Source organism: Equus przewalskii, chromosome 10 (genome assembly GCF_037783145.1).
Source record: "Equus przewalskii isolate Varuska chromosome 10, EquPr2, whole genome shotgun sequence".
NCBI lineage: Eukaryota > Metazoa > Chordata > Mammalia > Perissodactyla > Equidae > Equus > Equus przewalskii.
Genome location: NC_091840.1, coordinates 52,396,394 through 52,410,569, shown reverse-complemented (window position 1 = coordinate 52,410,569; position 14,176 = coordinate 52,396,394). Strand labels below are relative to the sequence as shown.

General features: G+C 51.0%; 1 protein-coding gene across 18 annotated transcripts in view; it reads left to right on the top strand.

The window, feature by feature from the left end:
• The window catches only part of GAS7 (growth arrest specific 7), a 218,583-nt gene extending 204,902 nt beyond the window's left edge, over positions 1-13,681 (top strand). For all 18 annotated transcript variants that reach the window (XM_008528742.2, XM_070561084.1, XM_008528745.2 and 15 more), the window contains 4 exons: positions 960-1,083; positions 4,960-5,039; positions 6,560-6,658; positions 7,360-13,681. In XM_008528742.2, coding sequence (XP_008526964.1) covers positions 960-1,083; positions 4,960-5,039; positions 6,560-6,658; positions 7,360-7,473 — 417 coding nt within the window. In that variant the 3' untranslated portion in view covers positions 7,474-13,681. The remainder of the gene's footprint in view (positions 1-959; positions 1,084-4,959; positions 5,040-6,559; positions 6,659-7,359) is intronic.
• The last annotated feature ends 495 nt before the right edge of the window (positions 13,682-14,176 follow it).

The following is a 14,176-nucleotide window of genomic DNA, read 5'->3' as shown; positions in this document are numbered from 1 at the left end:
CCCAGGCCTCCGGGCCGGGGTGGGAGGTGGGGGCCTGCTGTGGGAGGATGGGCTGGGGACCACCGGGGGCTCTGAGTGCCAGGGCCGAGGCCTTTGTCCCCGCTGTGGCAGGATGGCGGGTGGGGAATGCAAACCTTGAGCCCAAGCTGGAGAGCCCCCGCCCCCAGCCAAAGGGCAGGTAAGAGCTGCTCCCCAGTGGGGCTCGCATCACTGGGAGCAAGAGAGGCTGCATCTGCCATGGGAGACGTAGCGGGGCCCCAAAGGGCACGTGAGACAGGGTACGCCCTGCTTTTGTGGGACCTGGAGCCTGGACGTGCTCCTGGTCCGCACCCTTTGGGCCTCACCTGGCAGATTCCCTCTTGATAGTCTCCCTGCCCAGAGGCCACAGTGTTCTGACCTCAGAAGTCTGACCCTAGTGGGAGCTGCTGATGGCCAGCCCTGGAGTGGAAGAGAGCTCTCCCTGGGGCTGGGCTGACTCCAGGGCCGTAGGGACGAGTGCAGGACACTTAACTGCTGCAGGCACCAAAGGGCCTGTCCTGGCCCAGAGGGGGTAGCTGGTGCTGCCGTCTGCTAAGCACTGCTGGGAGTGACGTAGATGACCTTTGTGGGCCCTTCCACCCCAGAGAGGCTGTGGTTTTAGGACTGCCTGGGTCCCCAGTATGTGTCCACACTCCAGTGAAAGCGTGGTCTGAGAGGCTTGCTCTGGGCCGAGTCGGGATGCAGTTGAAAGAGATGGGGCTGAGAATACGTGTGGCAGCCTCTGCACAGTTCCTAACTGGCTGGGTGGTGGTTAGTCACTAGTCTGGCTGCTTGGCCTCTCAGAGCCACTGGGGCATCACTTACAAAAGGACAAAAAAGAAAGGACTCTTCCTAGAAAAGGGGAGGGTGGGCCACATGACCCGTGGGACCCACCTGGGTCTGCGCCCCGTGACCGGCTTCTCCATGTCCTTGGACCCCAGGCCCGGAAAGCCCTCACAGAGCGGCAGAGAGACCTGGAGATGAAGACCCAGCAGCTGGAGATCAAGCTGAGCAACAAGACGGAGGAGGACATCAAGAAAGCACGGAGGAAGTCCACGCAGGCCGGTGAGTGTGGGGCCAGCGTCCAGCTGCCCCTCGCAGTCTTCACTTGGTCACGGAGGCACAAAAGGAGAGGCTGGGACATGGGGTGCCCGGGAAGGTGCATCCCACAGGATGAGGCTGGGAGGTGGGCGCTGTGGAGTAGGGAGCAGGCCAGGCTGTTTCCAGGCCACGGCCGGGGACTGGGCTCCTTGTGCTCCCCCAGAAGGGCTCTTTGTTGCCCAAACCCTGGCTCTCTGAGCAGGAGGTGGACTAACTCCCCCATGCACGCAGGATTCTGCGTGGAGTCCACAGGACAAGTGCAAAGTCCTGCCCACTCATGTCGTCCCATCTCCCCAGCAGTGACCTTCCAAAGGTTCACCCATGGTGGCGGGCTTCTGCCCCGGGAACAGAGGCCGACATTTTGTTTAATGAAATAAACGCATTTCAGATTCTCTCTGAAAGATTCCCCCAGTGAGTTGGTTTCTGCTTCCACCTAGCGGTCAATATTAGCTAATGCACAAGGAAGGGGACCGGTAAAAGCTTATTAACTATCTTTAAAAAGCCAGTTTCACTGCGTGTGAGGACAATGCGTGTGGCTTTCTGGTGTTAGAATGTGTGCTGTAGGATGAGGGTTTGGATTAGATGGTCTCTAGGTCCCTTTCACCTCAGTTTCTGGTGAACCTGCTACAATTAATTCATTATAAAATGAAGCAGCTACCTAGAGGACATTTTGAAATAAGGTGGTATAAACATGTCAGTAACAAAATAATATAATAGAAACATAGCATTTTATATAAAGATCTTATAATGCACAGTAGTAAATTATTGGATCTAGAAATAGAAGGCATAATATGCTTATTGGAGTAAGAAGGAGACCCCAGAGGAGAGGCATATTTAAATTAGTTTAATTTATTAACTTATTAAAAAGTAAAATTATATTGCAAAACCAATATCACTACTTGGCAAAAAATTTTAATCAGCGCATAAGAATATAAAATCTTATTCAACAGGTATAATCACCATCAACACTTGGTGTTTTAATTTTTAAAAATGTTTTTTAATAACTGTAATTAAATTTATGCACATTAGATCATGTTATACTCTATGTTCTGAACTTATGTTCTAACTGATCCATCTTAGAAATAGCCCTGTTCTGTCACCTATGTGTTGATTTATCCATCCATTCAGTAAGTCCCCTGTGACTTTTTTTCTGTGAACTGATTAATTCTCCATTTTCTTGTCGAGTGGCTGGTCTTGTTCTTACTGACTGATTGAAAGGGATTATTTATAAGTTAGGAAAATTAACCTTTTGTCATCTGAATTGCAAATATTTTTCCTATGTTGTGTTTTATCTTTTAATTTTGTTCTTTCTATTTTTTCCTTTTCTTCTTCTTTTGGCTTCTTTTGTTATTTTTTTGTTTAATGGTCTTTTCTTGTGTGAGTTCTAGAGAAGAACTTCCTAAAACTTAGAAACACTTTCCCTTTTTCAAGATTTTTTTTTTAATCACTTTTTTTCCCTTATTTCCTTTTGGCTTCAGGGGTTTTTTAAAGATATTTGGTCCACCAGACCTTTATTTTTCCTTACACCACTGCTTTACCCATCTTCCACATGTACTGATTTGCAGTGTGTTCATTTCTCCCATATTCTAGATATTTTGCTGTTTGTGTTTTGATTTCATCTTTGGGCCAAATTTAAAAGAAAATCTTTAAGTTTTCACGAGCCAGGCTCTGTTACTGTTGTTTTCTACTCTTGCTATTTGTGTCTGGTTTCATTGTGTTGTCATCAGGTGACACAGTCTCTTGTCCCCACAGTTTGGAATTGTTTTGTGCGGACAGTGACTAGTCCTCAGATGTAAACATTCTACCTTTTTGAGCCATCTCGGTGTATCAGGCACCAGGCCACATGCCTTCGAGCATTCTCTCTTTAATCCCCCAGTCCTGCCACAGGGAGATATTTTTATAGCCTTTTACAAGTGACGAAACTGATGACAAACAGGATGAGGAACTTTCCCAAAACTGATGGTTATGGAGCACCTGGTCCAGAATTCTCTCTTCTCTTGTTCCAAAGGCTTGGCTTGCCATCCTTTGGTTGGACAGGCTGTTACCCAGAAAATGTCAGCTCTTCTTTCCTCTGCTCCCTTCCCTTCCTGTCCGTCATCTTTTCCAAGCCTACTGGAAGGGTGCGCATCTGGGTCCTCAGGGGGCTTGACTTCATTTTGCCATCCTCGTCATCATCACGTAGCTCATGTTAATGTGCTGACTCTGTGCCAGTGTGCATTCTAAGCACTTTACATATGTCGACCTCTCTGATCTTCATCATGACTCTGTGAAGGTACCATTATTGTCCCCATTTTACAGATGAGGAAACTGAGGCACAGGCAGGTTAATTGACTCGTCCAAGATTGCACGGCTAGTACACAGTGGCGCTGGTATGACAACCCTGGTGTTCTGGTTCCAGAATCCGTGTCTTTAAGCTGTACTGTTCAGAAGGGTCTGATTTCAAACCCTTGGGCTCCATGGAGAGAAGACACACTCTTCCTTCTCCTACCCTGTTTCCTGACGTTGCAGAAATTCTCGAAGCATTTTCTCAAAATCGTGATTGACCCATACGGCTTTGGGAATTTCATATTGTACGTTTATGGGGCAACATGCTGACCCCATCCTCCGTCAGGGCCAGGCTCCTGGTGGGAATGCATTTGCAATGAAATATCCACGTTCTTTCTTCTAGTTCAGTCCTCCTTGGAATCAAGGGCCTCGTCATTGGCCTTGGACAAGAGCAAAATGAACAACGCCCTTGATTTGGGTTCTGTTACTCAAGGCTCATCTCCCAGGCAGCATTGTGGTTCCCCAGGGAGGGGTTACTGACTGAGCTGGGCTCTGGGTCAGGTGGACATACCTCTCCCTGTTTTCTTGCTCTTTCATGTTGGAATACACACGAGCAAGGTGATGATGTTACAGGAATAACTTTGAATCTACTTGAATTGCTAGATCTGGAGAATAAATCAAGTTGGCTTTGGTTGGCTCGTGCATCTTCCCCACTGTGATGCTTTCCTCTCTGGAACCGTAACGATCAGGACGCTGCATGTAGACTAAGCCATGCGCTCAAGTGGGGCTTCTCCAACTGTGGTGTGCACATGGGTCCCCTGAGGATCTTGTGAAAATGCGGTTTCTGATTCACTGGGTCTCGGGCGTGTCCTGAGAGCTGCATTTCTAGCAAGCTCCCAGGGCATGCTGCTGCTGCTGCAGGAGCTGTGTTTTGTGTAGCAAGATTCTCAGATGCTGGTACCTTAGGAATATTGGCAATTACTTAACAGTTTGTTTTCTTTCTAATTACAAAATATTTCAAACGTATATATGATTACAGAAAATAATATACTAGCCATCAAGATTGAGTAATTAGGGTTGTTTCAGATCTCTCTCTTATGAAATAAAATGCTACAGAAAGCTCATTCCCTCCCACTCATCCTTTCTCAGTTGCCCAAGGTCACCGCTATCCTGGAATTGGTGCGTAGCGCTCCAGTGCGTGTTTTCATGCCGCTACTGCACATGAATGGGCCATAAACCACCAGGCACATTATTTTGTTTTTCAGAATGATATCTGCACGTGTACACACACACACACACACACACACACACACACCCATCCATCCATCCATCCATCCATCCATCCATCCATCCATCCATCCTGAATTCTCGGTGTCTGGAGTCAAGTTCAGATGGACACTATGAAGCTCGTCTCTTGTGGTGCTGCGTTGCCCCCTTCCTTTGCTCTGTCCCCCATTTCCAATGGTCCCCATGGTCCCAGGGAGAGGAGAGGGCATGGCTGTGGGACACAGGTGGGAGAAGGCAGCCATGGCGAGGACAGGATGGAGTGTGAATGGTGGTGTTGGCCTTTTCCAGGAGATGACCTTATGCGCTGTGTGGACCTCTACAACCAGGCCCAGTCTAAGTGGTTTGAAGAGATGGTGACCACCACATTGGTGAGTGACCGGAGATGTGTAAGCGTGTCAATACAGGCGGACTGGTGCTCAGGAAGCCCTGGGTTGATGTTGGCGGGCACGGGGGTGATGTAATGGGAGTGACTGTAGGCATGGTCATTAGATCTGCTCTAGTGTTGGAGTCAAGACCTCCACTCTGGGCCAGTCTCTGTGGATTCAAATCCTTGCTCTGGCTCTTCCTAGCTGTGTGAGCATGGGCAAGGGTCGGGTCTTGGTATATCCTCCTTGGCTGTCCCCTGCAAGTCAAAGTCAACTGAGGATGCACCTAGCTAAGTAGACAGTGGGCCCTTTAGGGCAAATAACCAAGTTGTAGGGAGCATGACCCTCCCCACCCCCGAAAGAGTTATGGGTCCTTGATAGGAGATCGATGCAAGGCATAGAAATGGGTGAGGCCGGGGGAGCTGCGTAGGAGGAATGGAGGGGAGGCCTCTGACCAAGCGGCATGGGGAATAGGCATCAGACGTTTTTTTTGCCTTCCTGAGTATTTCTTTTGAAGGGGCAGCATCTCCTTGTCTGTCAGCACCCACCTGAGTGGGACAGTGAAGTTGGGTTAAAACTTGGGCCACTAGGCCAGATGATGAAGGAAACATCATGCCAGAATCGTCCCACTGCCTGAAGCCACCCCTGTCGGTCTGGCACAGGACTAACCCTCTTGCCTTCCCAGGTGTCAGCCCACCAGAGCAGATTAGAGGCCTCCCCCAGGGGCGGTGACCTAGTTTTCCTCCTGGTTAATCTCCTAATTAAGCCCCCTGCTTACCACCCTCCCTGGTTAATCACCTGGGCGGTGACCTAGTTGTGCACAGAATAACAGCCTGATCTCCTCAATTCCCAAGATGCAGAACCACCTAGAAACTAAAGGAGAGACCCTGTCCTCTCTTCCCGTTGACTGTGACCACCTTTCTCCCAGCCCCTTGCCTCTCCTGGCCTGGTCCATCCCACAGCACTAGGGGTGCACAGAGGAGACCAGGCCGCTCAGCAGAGGCCCAGGGAAAAAGCCCCAGAAGTTTAGGCACGGAAGCTCCTGTGCGTGTCCCATTTCTCCACCCCGTCAGGGAACTGGGGCTGGGGCTGCACAGGTGCAGAATCATGATTAAGAGCATGACAGACCTTGGTTCAAATCCTGCTCCTCCCATAATTCCGTGTTGCTTTGGACAAGTGACATTAACTCTCTGGGTGTTAATTCCGTTGCTTGGAAAATGCACATAAAGACAGAACCTATCTCTTAAAATTATCATGAGGACAATTAAGTAATGCGTATAAAGCTCTTAGCACCCACCGCGCCCGGCAGAGGAGGATTCAGGAAATAACGGCTGTATCATCACCACCTTCATCTTCACCCCCAGATAAGGTCGAGTTCAGACCCCGGAGGGTCAGGTGGGATCCAGGATAAGCAGGTGGCGACTTGTGTTTTGTGTATCGAGTGGTCTGGGACCTGGGTGGTGGGAAGGTCCCCAGGTTGAGGGCACACGCTCAGAGGTCTCTGGTCTTTTCCTCCTCTGCAGGAGCTGGAGCGGCTGGAGGTGGAGAGGGTAGAGATGATCCGGCAACATCTGTGTCAGTACACACAGCTGCGGCACGAGACGGACATGTTCAACCAAAGCGTGAGTTCCTGCCCTTGGGCCAAGGCCAGCGGGGCTCCTGGGGGACCCGGGGCCAAGGGAGAGCCGAGGGTGCTGTGCTGTGGCAGGTTAAGTGGCCACTGCAAATGAGTGTGCCCTGAAGGTGGGCCGTGGGCAGGTGCTCAGGCCTGTGGGTGTCCCTTGGGATCAATTTGTAGATTATCCTGGATGGCCACGTGGATCCATCCCAACCTCATGAAACAAATATGCACGAGAGCTGTTACCCTGAAGGTGGAGAAGCTCATGACAGTTAAAATAGCTAAAGACATTATTGCCTCCCCTAGTAAATTTCTTACCAAAAGAAAAAATTCTAGAAATAGTCAAACTATCTAAAGCTAAGGTTTCATTTGACCTGTTCTCAGATGGTAAACTTGGGGACAGATGGAGGAAGAGGTCACAGACCTTGAGCCTTTGAGGCCACCCTGCCCTTTCATCCAGCCCTGAGGTCTGGAGGGGAAAGTGCACCCGGTGAGGAGAGGGTGCACCCTGAGGACCGGGACGAGAGTTCCGGGCTCCCTACTGTCACAGCTGTCTGCACATCCCTCACATGGGCCTCCCTGGGGCCACAGCCCTCTAGAGAGGCTGCTCTGACAGGTGCAGAGGTACGAGCAGCATGGCTCAGCGGAAACATCCCTGGCTCAGCTGCCACCTCTGACGGTGTCCCCTCTTTCTGTCCCTTGCAGACAGTCGAGCCTGTGGACCAACTGCTTCGAAAAGTGGACCCAGCCAAAGACAGGGAGCTGTGGGTCAGAGAGCACAAGACGGGCAACATCCGCCCCGTGGACATGGAGATCTAGACGGGCACGTGCAGCCCGGGGGTCCTGCCGAGGAGAGGGGCTGGGGGTCCCATGGAGAGGCGGTGGCGGCTCCTGCCGTGGGGCCTGCTGCCAGGTGGAGCTGCCCTCCCACCCGCTCTCCTGGTCTACAGAGGAAAGGGGAGAGTGTGGGCCACAGCTGGTGATTCCAGAAGGGCGGCCGGCACTGCCCCGCTGGGAGCCCCCCTGTGTTCCCAGCCCAAGAAGACAGATCCACGGCCCTGCCCTTGTCTCTGAGGCCAAAGCCCCCAACTCCCGTGCTGTGCTTGCCACTCCGAGAACAAACTGAGGCTGGAACTTTGTGGTCCCTGCTGAGCACCATGGGATCGCCTCCCCATCCAGAGCCAGCTGTGTCACACGCTTGTGCCCCTGGAGGCCCCACGGCCCTTCCTCCAGCTGGCCCCCTTGTCTCCAGGGCTTTGGAGGGTCAGGGGAAGGAGGTCTCTGTCTCCAAGCCGAGTGTCAGGATCAGATTGTGGATAGAAGGCATTGTTCAGCTCAACAAGCCCGCACCCAGAACCCTTTGCGGCCCTCTGTCTTTATGTTCCCCGTTGCATTCTGGGAGCCCACATCCTGGCCCTTCTCTGTCACTTTTCATCATTGGGAGTCTTGGGAAGGCGGCCTGGCTCCTGTCTTCCCAGACTGGCCCTGCCTGGAGAGGTCGGGATGGAACTACCTCATTCAGCAGATTTTCCCCGAGCCAGAGCGTTGAATTGCGGTTCCCAGTAGATCAGGCATCTTCTGTAAAGTCTCCTCTCTGGAAATCCCAGTCTCCCCAACCCTCAGCCGCTTCTGCAGGAAAGCCGTCTCCTCCCACCCCCACCCCCTTTGGGCTCTTCATGGCGCTGGGTCAGTCCCATGGAGAGATGGGTTGTGGCAAGTCTTTGTCATCCCGCAGGTGGCTCCACCTGCTTGTGCAGGGGATGATTGACACCCCTGTCCCTTGTACGGCTTCCTTGCACTGGTGGGCACCGTACAGGCCTCGCAGACTCCCATGGCCACAGTAGGTTGTCGGCTTCCAGGCAGTGTCCCGCCACCTTGGCCTCTCAGCTCCTTCTGCACGTTCTAGAGCCCTTCGTGGAGCCCCTGTTTGGTGCTGGTCCCACCTTCCCCTTCCTCCATCTCCTGATTCCTGGGAAAGCCTGGTCTGAGCGTGTGACTTGGGAGTTTCAGCACTGCCATCGGGTCCTCGCTCATCACTTTCTTCCTTTATGGGACCACAGCAAACATGTTCTCCACCATGTTGAGTCTTAAGAATCAGCTCAAGGGGACCAGAAGAAGACAAGGACCCTGAAGGAGCTCACACAGCTAGCAGAGGGCAGATTCTAGCCCAGAACCCACGCCCTGAAAATCCGTCTTTGTTAGTTAATCTTTCCCATTGATTACTTTGGCTTTACAAGACCCATACGTCTCCCACGAGGGTAGAGTTCTAAGAGCACAACTCACTGGTCTTTCTCTCAGCCTTACATGCTGGGCACTGATGACTTATTAGTTTTGAATCTTTGGGTACCTCTTTCGTTGAGTCAGAATTGCTCTGTCGTAGTTTATGGTAGAAAGATGCCCATGATCCTACAGCAAACCAAACTTTGTCACTTTTCTCTCCTTATTGAAACATCCCAACCAAAAAGGTCACTGTGAAGGCCCTCACCAACACGAAGGCCATCAGGATGGATCTGTCCCTGGTACAGAGAACTACCCCGTCTGGATCTGTGGTTAAGCCATGACACCAGCTACCGATTTTAGGATATTATTTCTTGGTTTCTTTATTAAAAATGGGTGCTAGTAGTAACTGCTTTGTGGCTTAGTAAACTAATTCGTGGATGATTTTCAAACATTCAAAGCCAATGGCCTTGTTACTGACACATACTTTGAGCATGATATGGCTCATTGATTTTGTTTTCTCTTTCCCATCTGAGGATTCCAGAGTCTTCTGTTCCTCCCTGGGACAGAGGAGGCTCTCTTGCCTCTTCTAGGGTAGCCCGGGTTGGGCCAGTCTATGTTCTAGAGTCATTCTTTCCCCCTTCCTCCGCTCACCGCAGTCTCATTAGCCTCTTCACATACATCTTTTTTTCTTCCCTCCTTTATTCATTCATCAAGCATTTAGCTAGGGCCAAGCAGTGTGCTAAGATCTGGGGACAAGATATGGCCCTGTGACCAGGTTAGCCCATGATCTCTTATTCTGTTTAGATGTATCTCTCCTCCATGGGTCTTGAGGGGCTGTAACCTTGGCATTCACATACAGGTACTCTCTGCAGACTTGAGGTTTTTAGAGATTCTGTCTGTTGTTCTGATAGATATTCATTCATTTATTCTGCAGGTACTTGGGACAATCCAGGCATCTTGCGGGGTACTCGAAATGTAGCTGTGTACAAGACAGGCCCCCTCCCCCATCCCCCCATTCTCCATGTGGACAGGGCAATGTTTAGACCTTTCTGGAGAGTGGGAACATTGTACCCCTCCACGTGTAACCCTCTGGGAGCCTGTAATTATAATACAAACTCCCGCCATGTGGCATTTACCCGCCGGATGGAAGGTAGGCAGCAAGAAGAGTTGAATCACCTGGTCCTCAGGCCCTCACAGCCTGCACCCAACTCGAATTTCAGGGATTTGTTTTCAGTAAATCCCCTCACTTTACAAAGAGGAAGAATGAAGCTGAAGATGGCCAGTGAGTGTTGTGAAGCAAACACCGTGAATTGAGAGCTGGAGGCGAGTCCAGGCCCCCATCCCTATTCCCAGGGCACCCCTGTGGATGAGATCAAGATCAGGATGACATCTAGACTAACTGGAAGTGCACTTGGGAGCAGCAGTCTCTCTGGGTTGTGGTGGTCTCGTGTTTGTTTTGGTGTCTAGGTTATCGGAGGGCTTGCCTGGGTGTATTCAGAGTGAGTGAGTCTGGGTTATTCCTGAGCACACCCATCATTCCATTTCTGAGAACAGGTGAGCCCCTTCTACCTGCCTTCACCTGGGAGACACAGGTGTACTTAGTCTATGAAAACCTGATTGTTTAAAATATCTTTAAGACTGTTCAAAGTGAATTGGTTGCCATGATAACCTCCAGGAAAAGCTACTTGTTCCTCTCCGTTTTTTCTACTGTTTTTGATTATCGCAAAACAGTGGCCACCTAAACCACAGGCGCCTTGGGCCTCCCTTCTGCCTCCACCGGACGCCCGTGGGCCAGGGAGGATCCCTGCAGTAGGAGGCACTTCTCTGCCCCTCGGGGCTGCTCAGTGACTGCGGCAGACAGAAACAGTGTCCACATTCATGAACCAGGGTTTGCTTCTCTTCCCTTTGTGAAAACCAATCAATTACGAGATTCATGGATGGGTGCGTAAAAGTCTTGGCTGAGCCAAAGTCCCTTCTTGGAAATACAAGCCATAGAATTAAAAGGACGTCAAAGCCCTCGGCTTGTTTAAGCGAGTTTACTTGCAGCAGTGAGTGGCCTTGACCAGGAGAGTTTAAGCAGGACTTGGCAGACCTGCTGGTGATCATGTAGGTGGGGAAAGCACTTCACAATGTTAAGTGGGGTACAGATGGGCAGCATGCTTTGCTTCGCCAGCACATCTTATTCCCATAATCCTTTCCACCCCATAAGAGCCACTGCCCTTTCTTTTTCCAGGTTTATTGAGGTATTTGACATACAGCGTTGGGGTTTATTAACATGCAGTAAAATTCACCCTTTTGAAGTATGCGGTTCAGTAAATTTTGACAAACGCATACGGTCTTGTAACCACCACCAAAATCAACATATTTCCGTCCTCCAAAAAGTGCCCTCAGGCTCCTCCTAGTCGATCCACTCCTCCCACTCCCAGCCCGCAGCAACCACTGATGGATGTTCTGACCCTATCGTTTCCCCTTTTCTAGAATGTCCTATAAATGGAGTCGTGCTGATGTAGCCTCTGGCTCTGGCTGCTTTCCCTCGCTTAATGCTTTTGCGTCACCCGTGTTGCTGTATGTGTCAGGAGTCTATTCCTGTGCATCCCCGAGCAGTGGTCCATTGCACGGGTGTCCCACACTGCTTCCTTGCTTTTAAAGCCAGTTGTTTGCCCTGGAGTTCCTGGCCCGGGGTCTTTCAGTATTTTGCACGGCTACTTCCAGCCTGCTGCTTCCTACAGCTCCTGAGGCTCCTCCGAATTCCAGCTATGCCCACAAGTGGTTCTTGGGGCTCACACTTGCCTTTTTCGTTCATTTTAGGTTTTTGACAATGCAGACAGCTGCCAGGGATTGGAGGGAGGGGGCGGGTGGGGTCTCAGTTGCCTTCGACTTCTGCTGAACCGTGAAGATTGCATCTCAGCTAGCAGATCTGCTCCCTCCTGGGGACCCTCCCTTCAGCTCGCACAGTCCTTGGCATTTATTGAGCACTGGTGGGTGTGGAAGGCGAATGGACGTAGCATGAATGAGAAGACAGGGGGCTGGCCTTGGGTTAATCTCAGTCCTTTCCTCGATCTCTCTTGCTTCATCTGCCAACTAAGGATATTTGTTCTAGATGGTCTCTCAACCCTCCTCCCCTCCTCTTTTCAAGTTTTGTACCCTCCGCATGTGGTGGTGCCTATCTGGATCCCATGAGCACATCCCGTCAGTTGTGCGTGGTGTTGCCTGGAATCCTCATGAGAGGCGTGCTCTGGCACTTCTCTGCTTAGATGCAAATGGAACTAAAATTAAGTTTCATGAGCTGTTGAGAATGAGGTAGTTCCTCCCAGGACCCTTAAAGAAAGCGCAAGTGGTTACCTTTTGGGTCTCGTCCCCTGGTCTTTGACAGCACGTCCTGATGTCTGCTTCCAAGGAGCCAGGACAGGCATGAAGTCAAGCCTCCCTCAGGTTCTTGTCATTGCTGGAGCCTTGCTCAGCTGGCCGTCACACTGAGCCTGGCTTGTGCCTACACCCCACTGAGTGGTGGCATCTGGTGGCAGAGACAGGACCAACCCAGCTAATGCCAGGCAGGCTATGGGCCTGAGCCCCGAGGTAACCACTCCAAGCCATGTCTTGATTATGCCGTGCTCAGTGGGAAGTGAGCCCTGGGAGGCAACCAGGCACTTCTCCAACCAAATGGAAGACGTTCTTGGATCCAGGCCGCTGAAGGTCAGGGCCCGAGGGGCCCAAGTCCACAGTGGGTCACACTGAAGGGTTGTTTCTGGGTTGAATTTTGCCAGGGAGGACTTCCACATCTCCCCCACGGGAGTAGTATTTCTGTCGGGCCTTTTCTGTTGCAGCAGGTTTGGGTGCGAAAAAGACTGACAGATGGCGTAAAGCAATGTTCCGTTTTCCCTGAGCCTCTAGATGCCGTGGCGTGGCTCTGTCAGGAGCCTGTGTTAGGGGTGCCTCTGCAGGAGAGGCATTGTGGTGGTCTTTGGCCCCGCTCTGTGCACTGCTTTGGGGGCATGGACCCTTTGTGTTTGAGGGGAATCCCTAATGGGATTGCAGTAGTGGAATGGGAAGGGTCCAGGCACATGCGTGCTCTGATGGGGACGGTGTGACGTAGCGATGGAGAGTAAAAGCACCTGGCACCTGGCCTGCCGTGCTGTCTCAGTTGTCGGTCCCATAACCTGAAGTTAAGTCGCATCCCCTCTCGGGACCTCTGTGTACTCATCTGTCGAGTGGAGATGCTCCCCCTCCAGCATCACGCACAGCAGACAGGCTCTTGGGAGCTGTGGCCTCCAGGCAGCCATGTGGACCCAGGGACAGACATTCAAAGGGACACCAGCCATTCTTGGTGACAGGGGCCCCATGTTTGCATCTCTGCCCTTTGGAAGGAGATGGTTGAGGGGCAGCCCTTTCACAGACATGAGCACATCAGCAAACTCTATGAAAGTGGAATTTTCTAACAAAATAAACTTGCTTGTTTGGTCTGTTTTCTGTAACTTTTGCTAAATACTTTATACATTTTTAATGTTAAAAAGCTGTGTCTCCTGCCAACACTCCTCATCCCGGTATGAATGTGTTTACCCCACATTGTATACCCTTCCATCCTCTGGCTGCCTAGATCAGTAAATAAAATTGATGTACTATAATTTATAAGTAACACTGTTGGAACTCTGCTCCCTATGGAGGCTGTCATTCGCCCTTCTCACCCCACTGTAATAGCATTTATGTGTATTAATGCTGAAGAATTAAATGTTTAAAGGGTTTAAATTTTGAAGGCATTTGCTCTATATAATTGTTCTGCATTATTATAAAGCGTTTTCAGGAAGTCAAATGCTCTCATCTTTGTCTTGGGCTCTGTGTGTACAGTTGAGATGCTGACATTCATCCCGTGTAAGATAAACTGTCCAGAGACGCCGGGTCCCGCCGGGCGACCCCCGTTCCTGGAAAGCTGCCACATTCTCCCTTGTACAAACGGTCTCTGTTCCTCCTGGGCTCCCAGGACTGGTGATGATTTTACTCCTGATGACTTGGCAGAGGAACAGAGGGCCCCTGGGCGTTGACCCCCAGGTGGGTACCATGCTGCAAGACCCACACACCTGGCCCTGTCCCCAGTCCCCTCCCCTGGTGACTTCTGTCCCTGTGAACAGAAGGGGCTCCTGGCTAGTATTTCTTTTCTCCTCCATCCATCCATTCATTCATGCAGTAGTTATTGAGCACCTGCTGTGTGCCAGACATTGCTGTAGGTACTGGGAACACAGTGGATGAAACTGGTAAAGAGCCCTGCTCTTGAGCTTCCTTTCTAGCAGGGAGAGACAAGCCGTAGACA